The sequence below is a fragment of the Wasmannia auropunctata genome, unplaced genomic scaffold, assembly GCF_000956235.1.
Source record: "Wasmannia auropunctata unplaced genomic scaffold, wasmannia.A_1.0 LD336076.1, whole genome shotgun sequence".
Classification (NCBI taxonomy): domain Eukaryota; kingdom Metazoa; phylum Arthropoda; class Insecta; order Hymenoptera; family Formicidae; genus Wasmannia; species Wasmannia auropunctata.
Window position 1 is genome coordinate 1,219,073 of NW_012026814.1, and position 20,754 is coordinate 1,239,826.

At 40.5% G+C, this 20,754-nt stretch overlaps 3 protein-coding genes across 3 annotated transcripts; 2 read left to right on the forward strand and 1 right to left on the reverse strand.

Moving 5' to 3' along the window:
- The first annotated feature begins 2,278 nt into the window (after positions 1-2,278).
- On the forward strand, positions 2,279-3,825 carry LOC105449188 (early nodulin-75-like). The gene is made up of 3 exons (XM_011688194.1): positions 2,279-2,338; positions 2,620-2,877; positions 3,227-3,825. Exons 1-3 carry the CDS (start codon positions 2,324-2,326, stop codon positions 3,698-3,700), a joined length of 747 nt encoding a protein of 248 aa, XP_011686496.1. The 5' UTR covers positions 2,279-2,323; the 3' UTR covers positions 3,701-3,825.
- A 4,531-nt stretch (positions 3,826-8,356) lies between these two features.
- LOC105449189 (adult enhancer factor 1) lies at positions 8,357-18,789 on the reverse strand. Its single transcript, XM_011688195.1, has 6 exons — positions 17,996-18,789; positions 16,955-17,110; positions 11,045-11,286; positions 9,978-10,264; positions 9,582-9,855; positions 8,357-9,496 (listed from the first exon to the last, which is right to left on the reverse strand). The coding sequence occupies exons 1-6, from the start codon at positions 18,134-18,136 to the stop codon at positions 9,244-9,246; spliced, it is 1,353 nt and encodes a 450-aa protein (XP_011686497.1). The 5' UTR covers positions 18,137-18,789; the 3' UTR covers positions 8,357-9,243.
- A 150-nt stretch (positions 18,790-18,939) lies between these two features.
- LOC105449190 lies at positions 18,940-20,718 on the forward strand. Its single transcript, XM_011688196.1, has 2 exons — positions 18,940-18,981; positions 20,304-20,718. The coding sequence occupies exons 1-2, from the start codon at positions 18,960-18,962 to the stop codon at positions 20,582-20,584; spliced, it is 303 nt and encodes a 100-aa protein (XP_011686498.1). The 5' UTR covers positions 18,940-18,959; the 3' UTR covers positions 20,585-20,718.
- Positions 20,719-20,754: the final 36 nt, after the last annotated feature.

Genomic DNA, 20,754 nt, shown 5'->3' on the forward strand with positions numbered 1-20,754 from the left:
GAAACAGGATATTCAATGTCCTTCCCCCACCCCCAGGGAAGTTTTATTAATCTGTACGTTTACGTTACGTTTGCGTTGCGCGCCGCGCGATTGCGAGATGCAGAAATAATCATAAACGATAAAAGTGTCCGATAGCTTCGAGGCCGGGGCGCAACGAGATCCGCACACTTTCGCCTTTAAATACTTATTGAATTATTGAGGAAATCGGAAACGCAAACGGGCGAAGTATTACGTTGCGATTAATATATGCGCGCCGAGGGCAATTAAAGTGTACTCGCTTTAATTTTCCTGGAGTTCTCGAACGCCGTCTATTTCAATTTGGCGATGCGGTAATGGACATAAGAACTCATTACCGCGCGATCGTAATACTCGCGGCCGGCTCGCGAGTGAAATCGAAAATCTAATTACTACACGGCAGGTGGAGGCAGCCAGGCTTGTTTTTTTTTTTCAACGAAGGCTCAGCTATTCTGACAGGAAAGAAAAGTGAATTCAAGGATCGCGCGCGAACGCCGACCCCGAAGAATGCTCTAAGCTTCGACACGATTGCCGTGCAACGTGTTATACCTCCGATAATCCATTGGAAGTCGGTAACAGCGTTCAGTGAAGTCGGTATATAATCTACTGTAAAATATACAGCACAGGAATCCTGACTGGGTTTCTCCCTATACCATGTCTGTCTTCTTTCTATTAAATTAATATTATTTAGTTAATTTAAAAATAATTTTTTTTTCATGCATTTATTTATTTGTTCATATTTCGTATTTTCCTTTCATGTCCTGCCAATCTGGCAATTATTTCACCGGATTTTTTGCAAATTTTCCCGTTTAATTACGCATTTTCTACTAATTACTCTCCTAATTTTAAAATTACATGTACTTACTGTTGATATTGGTCATGTGATATGCAAGTTGTAGGCTGGGCCCTGGTACTGCAACTGAAATTCATCGGATCCTGAAGAAAAAATAAAGAAAAAAAAATTGCAGCATAGAAAAAGTTAATATGGACGGACCTCGGTGCATATTGATATGTAATATTTGTGGAACAAATTTAATATTCAAAGAATTTCAACAAGATTTTGAAAGATAGTTATTGAAGTTAAGTGTCCCAGATGTGGGAATAAAATAATATATATAAGTCAAGTTAACTAATGGTCATTGAATAAAGAGTACTGTATAATTCTAATAAGTTAACTTTATTCTTTTAACTCATAGGCGAACACAGGCGAAAGGCCTCAGAATTGAGTTCTCACATTGCGAGTTCTCTGCGAAGTTTTCGAGAACACATTCAGTGCATTTGTAAAATCAATATATTTTGATATATAACTGTTTAAACCAACAATGATTCCTTTTGTTGAAATATCTCGTATTTTATGAATTTGTAAACGATAGTATTTCTTTTTTTATGTATTTTTTCCTATTTCTTTAATTATTTAAACGATTTATTGTTTTGTAAATTACATTACCTAATGTAAAAGATAATTATAATAATAAAAATGACTACAATTTTTGAATGCTCAAACGTTCCTGATTATTAGAAAATTTAATAAAATAAACAGATTACTGATAATATACAAATATTAGAGCAAATTAGATATTACAGACAATACAAATATTATCTATATTGATGATATCAACGTTTTAATTTTTACTTACGTTGATTTTTCATCACATTTTATAAATATATAAATTTGCTAAGAGCGCTTAATCTATGTTTGCATTATTTAAAAAACAAAAAATGACAGCATAATTTACTAAATTATATTACTTTACTTTCAGAAGAAAATGCAGAGAAGATTTGCGCCAGAGATTTTCAGCAGTTTAAAAAATAACTTATATATAGTTTTCATATTGAAGAGATTATATATATTCCTTGAAATACACAAATAAGAAACATAAATAAGTCACAAATATATTTTACAGAAATACACTTGTTGGTTTAATTATTACAAATAGAAAAACGCATTAAATAATTTAAAAAACGACGCTTTTGGGACAGTCCGATTTTCTCGACGAAGAAGTTAAAATTAACGTCGAGGATTTTGAATATTATTCCGTATAAACCTCTTGGTTTCCTCGCGAGTCAAGCAAAATGTCAGCTTAAGTTATTACGGAAAGTATGAGGTATTAGAAACTTGCATACAGAAATCGTTCGCAGGGCGTGGTGGACGACCGGTGTGATCCGGGACTGGGACGCGCGGGTTGCCATCAAGGCCTCTTCGCGCCGGATCGCCCTGAGCCAACCCGCCGTATAAAACGCCCCTCTCATCGACTTCTGGGAGCACTATTGCGCTTCCCGCTGCCTAAGGATCCATTATTCCATCAACATGACTGCCACAGTCGTAAGTATCTAATCTGAAACCGCGTTCTCATCAAATCGTTAATTTAACAGCGTAACAATATAATTCTATATAAAGTACAATAAAAATATATATAGTTAAATTTAATGAAAGTTATCAAAATATAATTTTATGACATAAAATGTATATTTTAAATTAAACTCTGAAATATTTTGTATCTTGTAACTCTCATTGTTAGATATTTTTCAGATATTTTTCAATTTGTTGAACTAAAAAATTCGTCTGTATTTAAATTTTATTTCTATTACGTATACTATACATAGATTATCCTGTTGGGTGTCATCATTGGTGTCTCCTGCCAAGAATCTCATTATCAATCGCCGAGCCAGGCGGCGATTTTGAGTGATGCGCGTTATCTCGCGGGTGATGGTACATTCGGTGCCGCCTATTCTCAAGAAGACGGAGTGGAATTCAAGGAGGAGAGCGATGTAGAGGGTAATCGACGTGGATCATACTCGTACATCGATCCAAACGGTCAAAGGCGCACTGTGACTTACACGGCGGGAAAGAACGGTTTCCAAGTACGCGGAGTGCACATTTACTTGCTAATTACTTTCGCTCATTAATTACACGAAATTACGTTAAATTTATAACTTTTTATAATTGATCTTCGTTAGAGTTTTATAATTTTATTTGTGAATATTATTTTATAATTCATTACTTTTTACATAAATTTTTATGTGAAATATTTTACATAAACGTTTCAGAAAAGAGATTAGATTTAAAATTTAAAAGACTCATCGAATTCATCAGTTTACTATATACAAAATTAATTATATACAATAAGATAAAGCTCGAGTTCGCCCAATTCTATATAATCTCATTAGCTTTAATCGAATTTCAAATTAATCCTCTTCTTGTCTCACACAGGCGACCGGGGATCACATTCCCAGCGCACCCCCGCAAGTGCCACCGCAGCCGGAATACGTGCCGCTGCAGGCGCAGTATAATCCGCCGGATTACCAACAATACCAACCTCCGAGTTACGCACCGCCACCCCCTCAGCGGTCCTCACCCCATCCGCGGCGCTATCAATCGGATTATGAACCGCAACTTGTCGTTTATCAGCCGCAGTTTCAACCGCAGCCCGAACCGCAGCCTCAGCCGCAGTACCAGTACAGGCCGCAGCCGCCCGCGCCGCCTCGCTATCATTATCCCCCGGAGTTACAAAGTATACCCTCGTACGCGCCACCGAGACCGCGCTATCAGCCTCAACTTCGCCCCGCGCCGCAGTACAATGCGATAACGACACCGGAAGCGGCGCCCCGGAATTTCTATCCGCCGGGAAAGCTCAGCTTCAATCGGACTCCCGACGGCTTCTCCTATACGTTCAGCAAAAGTTAAGTGGCACGCGAGTTTGCGAGATGTAAAAAGCGGCGAATCCGCGGTGAGATTAACAAGCTCGTTTATTTGATAAACCGTGCAATTTTAGATCTTCAAAAAACAAGATCCATCAATTAATTGAAAAAGAGAATTCAAGTTTTAAAGTAAAAATGTTTGAGTGTAAAAAAAATTAATAATTAAGAGAATTTACCAAAAAAAGTATCATTTTCTTTTTCAATCACAGTCGTGACATTCGTTTGTTTTTATTTCATATTTTAAATTATTTAATTCTGAACTTAACGTGTGATCGGTAAAAATAATTATTAAATTTCTTTTTTTATATTAACTGTTAATGATCCATTGTGTCAAAATAATACAAAATGTATAAATTCTCATAAGGTTTCCTTAAGCAAGAGCTTAAGAAGCGAGTGTTCTTTATGTCTGAAAAATAAAAACGTCGAAACTACAGAATCGAATGATCTCGCTCGTTCGTGCATTGCCCGATGTACTTTGCATAGCAATTTCCCGTACAAATGCGAGCACAATCACGTGCTCCATGGGGTCGGCTTACTTTCATCCGGTAACCTTTGCGTTCTCCATGGTGTTGCAACTGAGAATCCCACGATACCGAAGAAAATGTGGGATACGCCCGATATATATATATATTTGTACGAGAAACGCTCTATTAGAGAGTATTTATTCTCTATCATACATCTTGATTTAACTCACAAATGTAATTAAATTTATTTAATACAAGTATTGTAACAGGATAATTTTGACTTTAATAATAAATATATATATTTTTCCATATTAATTGACTAAAAAGACATATTTTTCTTCTCTTTCATTTTATGAGCAACATAAAATATTACCAATATTAGTATGGAAAGAAAAACAATACGTAAAATATTACTAATATTTAAATAAAAATGTCCTCTTTATTGAAATTAATTTGACGTCAATACGTATATATATTTAAGTACAAATATTCGCTATAAAAAATGCCATCAAAATACCGGTTCGTTGTATCTTGTTCCATGAAAGACAGCGAATTACCGGCAGAAAACGGAAGAAAGGAGGGACAAAGGAGCGATTATCTTATTATCCAGGCTCGCGAGTGATAATGCGAATGCACGCCGCGCCATCGTGGCGGGGCGAGGAGGAGGCCGGGGCCGGGCAAGGGCGAGGAAATAAAAATGCAACGAAGTCGAGCCGGTTCGCTAGCCATTATTATTGTTCGCCGTAACACGGGCGCGGCGCGATCCGGCAAGGCGAACCGCCTGCATCCGAGCAGGAACTCGGCAACCTTAGGTGGGCAGAGAGAAAAATTCACGCCGCATGAGATATTCCACGTCACCGCGGCATTGTCGCCCCGAGAAAACGCGTCATAAACATCATCGTACGAATCGACCTCTGCATCATCGATATTACCGATTAACGACGTCGTAACACGTCAGTTCGTCCTCGCGTCATGCGTGTACCTCGCACGCGGGGGAGACGATTGACGCCCGCTGGGGAACGCATTGTCGACAGTAAAATGCAACTTTGGCTCTTTTTCGATCGCGTTTTATTTATAAAGGTATATTGAGTATACATTTCGTTTCGTATATAATTATGGCAGTAATATACAGACTCTGATTAGCTGCGCGTTTGACATCAACAGTATAAAAGTAGTCTTAAAACAGCTGCTGTAGAGGCAGTGTGGCATTCGAAACGTGTTCACTCTCCTCAGTAACAGAAGGACGAAAATAAAGGATAAACGCCGTCTTACCTACAAGTAACTAACTTATGTTTCAATGTTTTTTACTTTATGCCGGTGTGCCTCCCAAACACGTGAATTTCAAGTATGATGACGATGGTGTGAATAAGTCCCAGAGAAAAGGCACTATGCGTCGTCTATATTCTTCCAAATTCCTCAACGCACCGAGAACGTTACGTATACCGCGTTTTACCGCTTGGACGCGTCGCGCGTTTTTCCATCTTTCCTTTTTCACTTTTTCTCTCTTTCTTTCGTATAAAAAGTCTCCGTAAAGAAATTCAGTGCTTATAACGCCTGCTTAGACACACTCTCACGCTTACATCGAACGGTTTACATTGAAGCGTTGTAATCGGCCTGCCTTTCTTTTATGCCGGCTCGAGTATTCCTAATGTTCCCTATCGAACGCGCTACTAACGTTACCGTCTTAATCGTGACCAGTTTTATATAGGCGAACGTTAATTATTTCTCTCCTAAACTGCAAAGTTGGCTGACTCCAAAGGCATTGATTTAAATCTGATTGCACTCTCGTCTCAATTACGCGGTAAGACCATACACGCGCGATGCAGACGGGCATTACAAAGTAAAAAATTGGCCTCGTGAAGCGGACATGGCTATTCACTAATCTCACTACGCTAGAAATATAAAAAGGTTCGGGTAAAGACTCGGCACGCGTTCCCGTAATTGCTTGTCATGCGTTACACGATAGTCTAAAGATAGTCGCTATTGTCGCGGTGATTATACTTCTAGTGACATAGTTGTAAATGTTACGTTACACAAAATATACGCTCAGCGTTAGGCTCCGACTTTTTGATTTTTTTTTTTTATATCATCGCAGAGGCACGGTCGTTCCCATATAAAACGACCGTCGAATGGAAAACAACCCGGAAGCGGATTTGTACGTGGGGCAGGAGGCACGGCAGTCTCGCGTCCTTAGCGCATTTTACTGGCTTATCTTATAGAGATACTATTCTAGGGAGACGAGAGGAAGCTTTAAGCGCGCTGTAACAAGCGAATCCTATCGGCTTCTTCTGGAAGATATAGTTTGTTCACAATGCAAATTTACATTAAAACGCCTGAGAGTCTCTCTGCCAATAAGTCTTGATGCGCACATTCGATTCCCAGCGCGAAAACTGGAACTCGATTATTGTCGCTAATTTTCCGCTGCGAATAATAAACACATTCATGTATGTACATATTTTCTCTTTCCTGATAAAACAATGAAAATATCTTCATTGTCCGATCAATCGATCTTCATTGTCTAAAATTTAGATATAATACAAGAGAGAGATTAAAAAATAAGCCTCCTTTATATTCTTCTGCATACGCGTAAGATATCGATAAATGATTCACGATTAACTGTGTACGAGAAATTCTTAATCATGCAATTCTCAATATTCGTAATAACTAAGTATAAACCTCTCGAACGTCCTTGAGTAAGTACTTGCTGGTTATACTTAAGATTCCAAGGATGATCGTAACAATAAAGAATAATCGTACCGTAATAAAAAAAAACATCAATAAAAAAATTCTACTTGCGCTAAAAACCGATTATCAATAGATATTAAGATTTTGAGCATACACATATATGCTTCGCGTTTGTTTCATCTAATAGGTCATATAAAAAATGTATATATAAAGATACTTGTCACAAAAAAGAAATCTAAATAAAAATTAGAGAAATGTATGTGCGCAGAGCACTTCAAGTTAAAGTTCGTCGATTTAAATTTGTTTATGGCGAAAGCGGTGCTTTTAGATACGATGATCAATCGCTGATATTTGCGCACAACAGCGATTCATGTTTGGTATACAATGTGACAATGAGTTTGATCTATTGTCTTTAGAAGTTCATAAAGTTTCAAACATAGTACAAATCGTTAGATAACTATGTTTTAATGTTTCAACACATGTAAGCGAATAGTTAACGAGTGATTGATAAGTATAATAAAATTACACAAAATAATTCATTCAATTCGACAACTTGTAGACGATGTCGCCTAAATAATAGTGCAAACAAATTTTTAAATTCATTTTCAAAAATATATACCATTATATAATGTTTTTTATCTAATTTGCTCCTTTCCATGAAATTTTATTCTCATATAAAATAGAAAGAATTAAATATAAGATGTCTGAAGAAATAATTCAAAAGGTAATTTAAGCTAATTAAATAAAATGAATTATTCTGCATAAAACTTAATTAATTTTCCAAATCAGATAAATCTGTAGACGATAGCACAATTCATTCTCATTGATACTAAATTTAATTAATATTTAATTAAATTTAATTAATATTTAATTAAATTTAATCTAAATCAAGAGAACGATACGCTATCAAAATAATAAATTCTCTAAATTATAACACGTTGCAGTTGAAAACATACATATACATATAAAAAAATATAATAGCATTGAGAACAAACTTGTACATCAGAGAGTACATACTACTAAAGGCCCATTTTGTAACTTTTTAAGTATAACTATTTCAATCTAATTCTAATTTAAATGATATAACAATATTGTATTGTTTCTATTATATACACTATTGGTCTTTTTATGTGTATGTTGTATGCAATCATACGGCTGTCTTTTTAAACTTTATTCACGCTATAGACATTACATGTATACATGTACAAATAATTATATTTTTATATTATATTATATAATTATATAATTATATTTATATGCATTTATATAAATATATAATTGCATTATATATTTATATTACATACACATGTAATTATATTTATGTATATATACGTATACATAAATATATATCGGTTCAATTTCGCTAAATTTTTTTGTAAAAAATATTTTGTAAAAAATTTTTAGTGAAGACCATCCTTTAATAAAATTGTCAGATGAAATTATTTACACTCGATGTTCAAAGAGAAAAAATATATATTTCTTACATGAAGTGCATTCATTAATAAAACAAAACATACATATTTCAAATAATGCTGAATTTTGCGAGAATTAAAATAAATGTAACTAAATAATTACTGTATCTACAACGTGAATAAAGCTTATATGTTAAAAGTTATGTGTTAAAAGTCATATGTTAAAAAGTTACAGAATAGGTCTACTAGTACCTACAAATAGCGGTAAGCTAGCTATGTAGGAACGTATACTATTAAGTAATAGCTTTTAAATATTGACACAATAGTGCATATTCTTACAACGCAGTATCGTGTCAGTATTTAAATTTCTTTATCTGTCAGTTCCTAAATTTTTTTTTGATAACGTAAATCTTATCTTGTATCAAGATACACAGTAGTGTATTCTTGAAAATAATTCCTTTACGTAACTCTGCTCTGATGATATGTATCTGCTACAAAGTGCGTAAATTGCTACTTCTTTAATAACCTGTTGTGAAATGAATTGCCAATACTATGTTATCTTCTTGAAAAATATTAGGTGAATTTTCTCGATAATTTTTATACTATTGTAAATATGAATAATCAGACTTAATATATGAAATTTGCTGATGTTATATTCTCAATCATAAATGACTCACTTCGATCATGTGTAAAAGGCTCAAAAAAAAAAAAATTAAAAAATAATCACAGTTGCACGGAAATTATCAACCTAAACTATCGATGAATATCGCACTAACATTGCTATTCGCTATTAGTCATCGAACATGCTACTGTGTATCTATTATCGATAAGTTGGTATATGTATATATCATTACAATCACAATATGCATAACACCCTATGCGAAAGTTTCTGGTCGAAATGGAGCAGAAAACTTGTACTATGGTAAGACACAAATCGACGGTACGTAGTGACAGGGAAAAGAGTAATTCTAGCTGCATAAGCCGGAGGGATCGACGAGCCCTCTGGCAATGAGTTCAGCCGTCGCGGCATCCCCGCTGCTCTGCTTACCGCCCGACGGTTGCCCGTGCGTACGTATATGGAACATGAACTCGGTCTTATCCGTGAAGTCGGCGCGGCACATCAAGCAAAAATGTCTCTCGGCGGCGTAAGATTGCGGCGGCGGGGCAGATCCTGGGAAGTACGGAGCGGCGTGTTGCGGCGGCATTCCCTCCAAATGAGATCTGCGATCGACGAAAGTCAAGTTGAAGACATTAAATTAAAATTTAGATATATTAGACATTGAAAAGGTATAAAGAGATTACTAACCGAGCGTGTTGCGTCCATTCCTCTCTGGTGCTGAACGATCGTCCGCACAGTTCGCAGGCCCAGCTCACGGGCTCCTCCTTCAGCTTGTGAATGCTATCTTGGCGAGATGGCTGCTGTGCTTGCTGCTGTTGCTGCTGCTGTTGCTGTTGCTGCTGCTGCTGCTGATGCTGATCGGATCTTGGTGTGGTAGGCGCCGACAGAGGTGAAACACCGGGTCTGTGTCTGAGCTTGTTCATATGGATGACCAATTTATCTCGACGTGCAAATGCTTTACCTGCAACACACATTGGATTCATTCAATTGGTTCCTTTTAGAATGGATCGAAGATGATTTGCGGTTTAAAAATAATTTCTATCCAATAGTAAAGTGTGTCCACACGCAACATAATTTACGTACCGCAAACCTCACAGGAATACGGCTTCTCTCCAGTATGTATACGCATGTGAATGACGAGTTTATCCTTACGGGCGAGCCCCTTGCCGCATACAGTGCAGGCGAATGCTTTCGTCGTTGGCTCGCCCGTGTTAGTCGCCTTCGAAACAGATCCCGGACGAACATTCACGCTGTTTGTCGTCGTCGTCCGTAATGGTTGATTTACCGCCGGCGCTCTACTTTCGAACTGTTGATCCGCTCCAGGAAATGCCGGCATCATGCTGGGACGCATTGCAGAATAATCCGAAGACCTGCAAAATAAAAACTAAATGACTACTATGCCGCGATAATATCTGCTGGAAAGTATTTAAAATATGATTATGTAGAATTCAACGCGGAAAGCAATTGATCGCGCAGCTTTAAAATTTAGATATAAAAATGGTAAAGTAGGTAGTAAAATGGAATTTTAATATTAAGAACATTTTATAGAAAGCGTTTCTGGCAAGCACTTCTCTCCTTCGTAACCGTTATTTCTGACATTTGTGAAGGTAGATCGTTAGATACTTCGCGTAAAAACGTTATGTATAGTGTGTCTCAGGATTTAACGGACAAACTGCGGAAGCATATTCTGTAAAGTTAAAAAAAGATGCTAAATCATTTAAAAATAATAAATGATGTAAATCGTTTAAAAATAATAAATGATGTAAATTGTTTAAAAATAGTAAATATGAAGCAGACGAGAGATAAACACGGTCGACCTTTCCATACACGAAACTCCATATACGAAGTATATACTTTAATATTCTGCGCAATGAAAAATCCGTTGTTTCCTATTTCATATTCCGTTTCAATATTTATTTATATTGAACTTTGTATATGAAGCCCTTCTAACCAAACTTCATATAACATTTTTCTCTTATCTCCACTTGCAGAATATATCCCGCAGTTTGTCCGTTAAATCCTGAGACACCCTGTACATATCTTAAAAATTGCAATCGAACAATGGACTCGAGAATGTCTGTGGAAGATCTCTCACTTATGAAAAGCGAGATTCTACGAAGAAATTTTCGTCGAAGTACCCTTTTACGTACCATGTTCCAATGGAGCGCAGCACTCTTATGCCATCGTCGTAGCCGAGCCCGTCGTCGGGCACGGTGAACGTAGGATTCGGTGGCTGCGGGGCCGCGTGTGGCCCAGGTCCAGTCAGCCTCGCCTGAGCGGCCTGCTGAGCCATATGCTGAGCCAGTGCCGCGTGTGCCACAGAGTGCGATTCTGCGTAACTCGCATGCTGCTGCTGTTGCCCGCCGTTTGACATCTTGTCCTTGTCCGTACCCTAAAATGTCGATTGATTTTAATATGCATGTCAATGCAACAATTTAATCAATTCTTATTTATTTAATACTTTTAGTGCCATGTCGGAATAACTGCCCATATTTGGATGACGCGTAACATTTCCAAGGGACCCATCACTCGTTTGTGAGTGACGGATTTATTTATCCAATTAAGAAAGAAAAAAGAAATTTTAAATTAAATATCACAGATTAAAGAAATAATATAAATTATATTAAGACATTAAGAAAATAATAAAGTATTAAAATAACACACTAGATACATAATAAGTTTAATTAGCCGAAATTAGCTTTAGAAATTAGGCGATCAAAGTGTTAACAACGCGAGAAATGTCACGCGGCATTCGTAAAAGTCTGACGGAAAAACAAATGTATCTTTTGTTAAGCTCGTTTGCAATTTTTTCCATCGATGCGACATAACTTATTGTTACTTGTTAAAATACAGCTTTACTTTCCAAATAAGTGAATTCGTCGACGTTTTACAACGTTACAATTATTCAAAATGTTAATTTATTTAAAAAAATATAATTACGAATGCAAGCTTATAATGGAGAAACGCGAAATCTGGAGATTCGGCGTGTCCCGAATATGTATCGTACTCTATGGCGTCAAACCGTCGTCTGACACAAGAACGGCGCATCAAAGATGGCTTTACGAAGATCCGGAAATTCGTGCATACAGTGTACACACTACGTAGGCCGGGTAATCTCGCGAAAGCGATTAAAATATAATTTCTTGTCGTAAGCTATAGAGAGTGCACAATAAAATTGTTCAAAAATTGCAACAGAATTAATTATTTTTTGCTGTTCTTAATCCACTAACGATAATAACTGTGCTCCGAAATCAGCTCATATCATTATTACATTATTGCACTTCTTATTGTAAAATGTTTATTTGACGTATTATCAACGATATATCAAATGCGACATGTTTCAAATGTTTCAAATTTTCTTTCTCGTGTAATTGTACAGAACACAGTGCAAGTGCAAATTTTAGCATTCCCCTCCCGACGACGAGGCAGGCGTACGCTAATGCCTCGTCAAGGTCCTTCAGAGGAAAGGACAATGAGGAAAGCTATCACACACGCGCGCGCGTTAGGGAAGCAACTATGGAGAGTGCTCTAAATAATCGTCATCGTAATCCGCTGATCAATTTTTCTCTCTATGCTCAATCCCTCTCGCTATCGATTGACAATCTACTGAGATTGTCAATCTACTGACGCAATAAAGGGTCAAAAATCATTTCTGCGTTTCCGCAAGAGGGATTCCGCAAGAGGAATTCTGCAAGAGATTTTAAATTCTACCAAGCAATATTAAAAAAAATATATATATATATATATAATTTTAAATATTGCTTGGTAGAATTTAAAATCTCTTGCAGAATTTCTCTATATATATATATATATATATATATGTAAGAACGTGCAATAAAGGTCGAGGAACAAGGAACGTTCCGGAAGGAGAGAGACAGGGAGAGAGAAGCCGTCGCTCGAGTCGATCGTCCTCACGAAAGAAACGGCCACTCGTTTTCTTTTTTTTTCCTGTGGATGCGCTTACCGCGTTTAAAACGGAGTTAAGTCCAACCCACGCTCCAAGGAAGACTCCGTTGGACTCCGGAATCAAAGGGTCGGAGCACCTTCCAAGAACACCTTCGATCGGAGGGAAACAGACTTTTTCCAAAATAGATCGTACGGTCCAGATTTTCAGTGAATCACAGCACCGACCGACGAACAAACCGACGGCGAAGGGGCAGCGACGACGGAAATCTAGTGTTCATTGTCGGAGGGGTTGACGAGGTTCCACACACACATACACACACACGCGCGCGCGCACGCACATACATACATACACACGCACACTAGGCTACTCCGGATGCGTCAGAGCAAGACGATAACCGACACGCTTCGACGAGACAGTTCACTCGATATACAAACGTTAGCACTGACATGCGCGAGCTCTGCGCGCAATTTTTTCGGCTTTCACGCGCTTTCCGTGCGTTTCGAAGGAGCATCCGCGGGAGTATTCACGAGGCGAGAGAGAGCCGCGACGCGCTGGCAGCCGCCGCAGCCGCCGCCGATTCCCGGCGCGGGAGGATGGCAAGGACAAAGAGGCGAAAAAAAAGCAGCCGCGACGGCGCGCGGAGGGGATAAGCGCGAGACGGCCGGGGAGACGTTTCCCTCGCCGTCGGACTCGCAGAGAAGAAGAAAGAGAGGAAAGAAAGACGGAACCGCAGGTGAAGGGGAGGGGAAGAGAGAAAGAGAGAGAGAGAGAGAGGGTGGGTTCAGAGGGGGGAGAGGCAGAGAGAAAGAGGCAGCGCGATGTATGTGTGTGTGTGTGCGTGAGGACAAAACGGGGAGGCGGAAGGAGGGAAGACGAGAAAGAAGTAAGGCAGAGCCGGTGACACACACGGGACGGAGCGACGCGCGATACAAACGATGCCGAGCGGAGGTTCCCCGCGGAATGCACCGCCGCCGCGCCGCGCGCGGCGGCCGGCCGGCGTGTAGCGTAGCGCGCCCCGAGGGTGCAACGGAGAGAGGGAGAGAGAGAGAAGAGGCGAACGCGCGCGCGGGCACGCCGATACGACGAGGAGACACGATCGGGAAGCGACGGAGAGAGAGACGTAAACGGAGCCGGCCGGCCGGCCCGCTTGGCCGACCGATCGGCCAGGGAGGAACGGAAGGTGTGTGTTTATATGTATATGCGCGCGCGCGGAGAGATGATTTCGTGTGTATCACTCTCGCTGGCGTGTACCGCGCTACTATACGAAAGGGATCGCACGAGAAAGAGAGAGCCGGGAGGCTGGGAGATGTAACAGAGACCGACAGAGATGCGGATACGTCGAGAGCGAGAAAAAAAGAGAGAGAGAGAGAGAGGGAAGAGACGGAGAGAAAGAAAAAAATGCGGGCGAGGAAAGAAAAACTCCGAAGGGAGGTGGGGGCCCGCAGGCGCGCGCTGGAGGATAACCGACGACGCACCAACGCGACGCGCGTTACGATGTACCGGGGCGGATATCCCCGGCATGCGAACGGTCGAGACCGAGTCGGAGGAAGCGAGACGACGAGGAACGAGCCAAACGGCCGCTCGCGGCGGCGACGTCGAGGGTGCCGCCGGCCGCGTGGGGGTGTCGGCGCGGTATACGCGATCTCGTTTGGATGGCTCGATTCTGTCCGCTCCTCTATTATGACTCCCTTTTCTCTCTCTCTCTCTCGCGTTCAGCGTACATACATGTAGAATGTAGATGTACGGTACTACCGGCGAGCAATATCGAATGCATGAGGAGCATCGCCGTTGTGTGTGGTGCAACAGTGGTGGCGGCGACGACGGCGGCGGCGCTCCGCGCGACCGGTGCGTCGGCCCGCTGACCTTGACACTGACATTGAGAGAGCGAGAGAGAGAGGGCGATACCCTAGGCGCAGGGAGAAAGAAGGAGGGGAGGCAGAACTTGCGCGCGCGCGCGCGCGTGTTCGCGCACACACGTTCGCGCAACACGGGAGCGATTCATGGGAGAGACGCCAGGGACGACGAGGACGTCGTTTCGCGACCCTCTTCGTCGCGCTGCCCTTCGCCGTCGCCGCCGCCGCCGCCGCCGCCGCCGCCGGAACGCCGGCAACAAGAAAGAAAGAGAAAGAAAGAGTCACCCACGTAACGAGGCTGCGTCGCGTCGATCTCTCGTCGGGGTATCCCGGGTTTCGAAACAGGTTTCTCGGACGTGCGCGCGCGGACCTCGGCAACTCACGTTGCACCTGTGCGCCTAGGACCGCCGGATCGGCAGGGAAGAGCGGATAACTTGGAAGGAGGTGAGGAGAGCGATTCGGGGATTGAGGGAGAGAGAGAGAGAGAGAGGGTAGGGGGGGGAGGGGAGAGAGAGAGAGAGAGAGAGAGAGAGAGAGAGAGAGAGCGCGAGACAGTGAGAAGAAGCGAAGAAAGGAGATTAAGGAAAGGAGGAGAAAGAGGAAGCAAGGCGATGGAGAAGAGAGTAGGGATTTATGCCGTGTTCTATAACTTATAGATCCTTTGGGGACATGATGCGTAAACGACGAATGAATTATACACACGTCTGTAAAGAACGTATCTATGTAGGAGAAAAAAATTCAAGCGACAAGAGATAAGACGTTATAACGTGCATCATCACATCGTATAAACAAAGATAAATAGATAAATTATACAAGGTAGAAGAACGCACACAGTATACAAGCAAGAAAAGAGGCACATGAAGAAGGATGAGATGCAGCGAAGAAACGCATTGGAAGAAAAGCAGAAGAAATTAAGAAACAAATAGGTAGAGATTATTACGTGACGAGGACGAGAGGAGGAGGAGGAAACACGGCAGGTGGAAGAGAAATAAGTTGCAGAAGCAGATAGGAGGGGAATGGGATCGGGGGGGAGGGGGGAAGGGGGACAGTCGAGACGGCGAAGAAAGGAGTACATTACGACTTTCGCTTTCTGTGCGCGCGACGCGTCTCGCGGTCGCAACGCGCCGATCAATAGACGTCGCGACGTCGGTCCTTGCGCACGCACACACCTACACACTCACACATATACCATACTCTCTTGCTCTCTCTCGCGCTCTCTCCCTCTTTCTCTCCTCCTCCTATTTATCCCTCCTCACCCCTCCCGCCGGCGTCTCCGTTGCGTACGCGAGGGTGGAATTATTGAGATCGCGCGCCGCCGGGTGCAGCAGACACGGAAAGAGGGGTCAGCGGGGAGACCCGAGCACCTCTAGCTACCGATCAGCGACGCCCCTGCGCGCGTTTCCTCTTTCCACCCCCCCCCCGCCGCCACCTCATCCTCGCGACCCCTCATCCGACAGGACCCGTGGCTGCCGTCCGACCGATCCTATCCTGCTTGCCGCTACCAAAGTATGAGAAGAAGGAAAAAAAGGGAGCTATACGCAGCGGTATATATATATATATATACTCCACGCGCCGTTGATGATACACTCACAATTAGTAGTTTCTTCGTAATCCGGTTCCTCGATTAATTCTCAATTGATTCGAGTTGATTTTTTTAGCTTCATATAACATTCCGTTGCAATATTTTTTTTTTTTTTTAAAGATACCGAGTATCGCTATAGATTACCGAGTCATGTAAGGAAGAGAAGGGGATAGGGAGAGAAGGAACGAGTGCCGAGGCGTCGCATGAAGAGCCTTTTACAACGCACGAAACGTCGCAGCTATACGTCGACATAAAGCTTTCGCTTCGCGTCGCGAATATTACGGGCGCGTTTTTACGAAGTCACGAAAGAGACCCGGCAACGCTTCGTGCGCCGACAAAAACAGCTCAGTTACAGCCGCGATAAAATTGGAGCGAAAATCGAAAATTTCGTAATTTATACACGCTCGTTCAGTCCATGCAAAGGCGAGTCTCGTGACCGTTTTACCAAATTTCCTGTATCCACAGTTTATCCGTGTATCCAATATCATGGAGACCAAATGGTACATCATTCTCGCAATATTACAAATTGCCGTATCGCTGGATGTTAGACAGATCGAAAGTGCATAGCACAAAAATTCGAACAATCAAAATCTGAATACACATCGCAATCTTGCTACTTATTGCGCATTGCACTGTGGTGTGATATAATTTGTGCTATGATTAAAAGTTCGGTGCAATTTTACATAATCCTTGTGTATAAAAGGAAAATTTTACTCACCTGATTATTAAGTGCAACAATATTCTTCAAGGATTCTGCGTAATTTTTCAATATTGTCTCCGTGGATATGCAGCTGAGACGAAATTCGTAGAACATGTCTAACTTGTATATACATCTCTGACAGATATTTTTTGGCAGCCCATCCTCTTTCGCTATCTGCGACAAAAAATAATTTCATGTTACTCTTTGATTAAAACCACAGCTGGCGAAATTGTAAATTTGATTTTATGATTCTCTACAGCAATCAGTTTGACGATCTTTCTTTTTTTAAGTCTCATATTATGAAAACATATTGAAATGAAAGGAAATAGATATTTGAAATAATCAAGAAAATCAATATGTTTTAAGAAAATTGTACAATTGTTATTTTTAACATAACCAAGTGAACAAATTCATTATCTCAGTATTAAACCAGTAACACACATAGAAAAATATAAGTAATAAAAATTAAGCAATAAGCAAATCGCAGGCAAGTTTTAAAATGTTAGAAATGCATTTTCTCTTTCTTTCTCCTCTCTCTCTCTCTCTCTCTCTCTCTCTCTCGCACATAATTCTCGAACGTAATTGGCCGATTTGCTTACTGCTTACATTTTTTTATGTGATTCTTAATTACGAAACAGTAAAGTGATATATAAATTATTCCAATACTGGAGCATTGGAGCGTAAAACAATAGCCATTCATAAATCACGCCAACGCAGATAGCTCTGCATATGTTACACAATTAACGACGCAATTTTTTAATCAAACCTCAATACTCTTAACAAATATTTTTTCTCTCAACAGCTTTGGGAACACTTTGAATGACACAGTTTTATTCAATTCGCGGTTTTACCCGTCACAAAGAAACCACGGTGTGCGCGTATAAAAATATCTCGGCGCAAGCACTCGCGGTACGCGTAATTCTAGATATCACTTCGCCACACGAAAGCTTACGTTTCGAGTGGCGAAAAGTTCGGCTCCCGAATCGAGGATCTCGAATCGGCTGTTCCGGGCCGATCACACGTTAGTGCAGGTCTCTCGCACGTCCCTCATATACTCACCACGATGGGCACGCAGGAGCGTATTTTGAACAGCAGCTGCCGCTGCTCGCTCTCCTTGTCAAATATCTGCAGCTGATGATTGCTCTTGAGCGAGCAGAGCCTGCAGAGCTCGGAGAAACCGAGGTCCTCGTTTATTGCCATTGTCGCCTGGCGCGATACCGGAATGCAGGCCGCCGAGGGGAGAAACACGCGTACCTACTACGCACACACGCGCGCGCAACGGCCGAATCACCACCGGGAGATTAGGTTATGCCGCGTTGCTGCCGCACGAATTTGCCGCCGGTGACGGCGGACGCGAGGGTGGTAAAAAAAAATACGATCGCGGGTTGTGCTCGAGTGTTGTCGCGAGTCTCCACGCGCGGTGGGATTTTTCTCCGGCTCCGCCGCGAGAAAGCTGCGAAGAAAACCGTATCTCGCGACGACGAGTCGAGTCGAGCAGCGCGGCGGCCAACTCCGCTCCTCTTTGTCGCTACTGTCGGCTACGACACACGCCGCCGTGCGCCTGCTGCTCCACGTAGAGTCCCCGCGATTCGACGTCCGCGCTGCTCCACGGATCCGACATATGTATTACGAAGGAGCCTCTAGCGCTCTCGATCTCGAGTGTAAACGTACGCTGGCGATCCTGCCGCGATTCATTGACGCGAGGGCGTACTCGAGACGCCACTCTTGACAGATGTATTAAATGTCAAATTTTCACCTCCGAAACGGGGACCACCGAGCCAATGTATTCACGCAGATTGCAAACTATTTACACTTCGTCGGCAAGCGCGATCGTTCGAGAATATGGCGCTCGGTACAAGAGCACTCCTCTCTACGAATGAAGCGACTCCAGAAACGCGTCATTGCGGCATCGTAGCGCCATCTGGCGACGGCAACGGATGACAGCATGTGCAGCCGTGTGCAGCCCGTGCCTGCAGCCGCATGTCCTCCCAAAATTGATATAACGGAGCATTAATTTATCAAAATGGTCGCAACGGTAGAAATCGGTAAGTTTACAGGAATGCGGAGCTTTCTCTTTCTGAAGAATTTTAAAATTCATTTGATTCGAGAAATTAAAAATTTATTTAAAATCAGAATAAATATAACTTACTATATGAATTGCATGCGTTGCGATTTTGTGAAGAGTATATTCGCAATATATTTTATAATAATCGTATATAAAAATGAATAATCTAATTCTATATCCACGCATCTGCAAAGTTTCATTTCTTTTGAACGTATAATTTGCAAAGTAATTTTTCGTTTTGTAAAACAAAATAAAGTTAAATTGTAAAAATTTTTTAATTTATTTAAAAAATTATTCGAATTTTTATATTCAAATAGTACGAAATCTAATATTTAAAAAATTCTGTAAATAGTTTAAATTAAAAAAAAATAATTCAGAATCTGAATGTCCTTAATTAAAATTCTGATAAAAATTCCGCAGCTTTATCAGCGCTAATCGCTCATTGTTGATTAATAGCCTATATTTTCAAATAAGATTAACGGATTATTTGATTTCCTTTTTCTCGGCATTCTCTTTATAGAAAGCTTTATATAAAACTTTTTATATATATATACATATATATATATATATATATATATATATATATAAGTATAATGAAAAAAAATCGAGTCAGTTGATATGATATTGTAATCATTAAAATATATATGTATCGAGCGTTGGTCGATCGTGGTTGTCAGAATTTTTGAAACTTTCTAGAAAAACTTGATTATGAGATCGAAATTGCATATATCTCTCGGAGTCGTCAGTTTCTTCGCGCGCTATACTACTTTTGATGTTATGTGCGACAATTATCTATCTTATTTGCGCAAATGCTAATTTTTAACATCAGAATATAAAAATATTGTGCGTTTATTTATAATTATAAGATTTAGTAATTTTATCTCTATCATTATTTCTATCAAACGCTACCCTACGCTTGCGAACAATATTTTTCGCATTATTACAAATTCTAGATAAAAATTTTACATATCAAAAAGTATACGTAACGATCATCGAAACCTATATTGTGAGACGCATTAAGTATTATTGTGATTTCCTTATCAATTAACATGCATTATTCACGAGCCCGTCAAGAGCATTGCGTGGCCAACACTTAATTAATAAGATAGCGCAATTGCTTATCTCAGAAATTAAGAAATGTATTGCCAACTATATACGATCGAAAGTATTTAAATAAAATTGATTTTTTATTAAATACTTCGTTTGTAAGATATCAAGATCAATTAATTAAATTATCCTTATATAGTACAATCGCGCATTTCGAAAGTACTCAATATTTTGCAATAATTGAACGGTTAATAGCAGCGGATTTTATAACCGAACGAATATATCTCGCAAATGAATGGCACACGTATAATTACTTCTCCCGAGCCGCATTTTCTGCATGCCAATCCTTATTTATTGCATCATGTGCATCACGCGAATCGAATCCGGACGAGAAACCTCGCTTCGGATGCGATCACGCACGAGACGATAGGAATGCTGATGACAGATCACAAGAGAGCATAACTCGACATGAAAGTCAGTCAACAAGCCATCGAAACTTGCTCGCGAATGTTCACGAATGTTACTTTCTCCATTAGCATGTATCGATGAAGCAAGATTTTGAAATCGAAGGAATGACATATGATCCATATATAATTCGTGACGATTATACATAAAGTTTAAAAATCGTAATTCAAACAAATAAGTCTTATTGTTAGCCGCATGGAACTTTTTTTCATACTAAAATCTTCGATTTATGTCATCTTTA

What these genes read in the sequence shown, in the direction of transcription:
- LOC105449188 (XM_011688194.1), top strand. An exon ending in CGGGAAAGAACGGTTTCCAA is followed by an intron (nt 2,878 to 3,226) that starts GTACGCGGAGTG and finishes TGTCTCACACAG; the next exon opens with GCGACCGGGGATCACATTCC.
- LOC105449189 (XM_011688195.1), bottom strand. Translation starts at nt 18,136, where the DNA reads ATGGCAATAAACGAGGACCTCGGTTTCTCCGAGCTCTGCAGGCTCTGC. An exon ending in TTGTTGCACTTAATAATCAG is followed by an intron (nt 11,287 to 16,954) that starts GTGAGTAAAATT and finishes TCGACATTTTAG; the next exon opens with GGTACGGACAAGGACAAGAT. An exon ending in CTGCGCTCCATTGGAACATG is followed by an intron (nt 10,265 to 11,044) that starts GTACGTAAAAGG and finishes TTTATTTTGCAG; the next exon opens with GTCTTCGGATTATTCTGCAA.
- LOC105449190 (XM_011688196.1), top strand. Translation starts at nt 18,960, where the DNA reads ATGGTCGCAACGGTAGAAATCG. An exon ending in GGTCGCAACGGTAGAAATCG is followed by an intron (nt 18,982 to 20,303) that starts GTAAGTTTACAG and finishes AACGGTTAATAG; the next exon opens with CAGCGGATTTTATAACCGAA.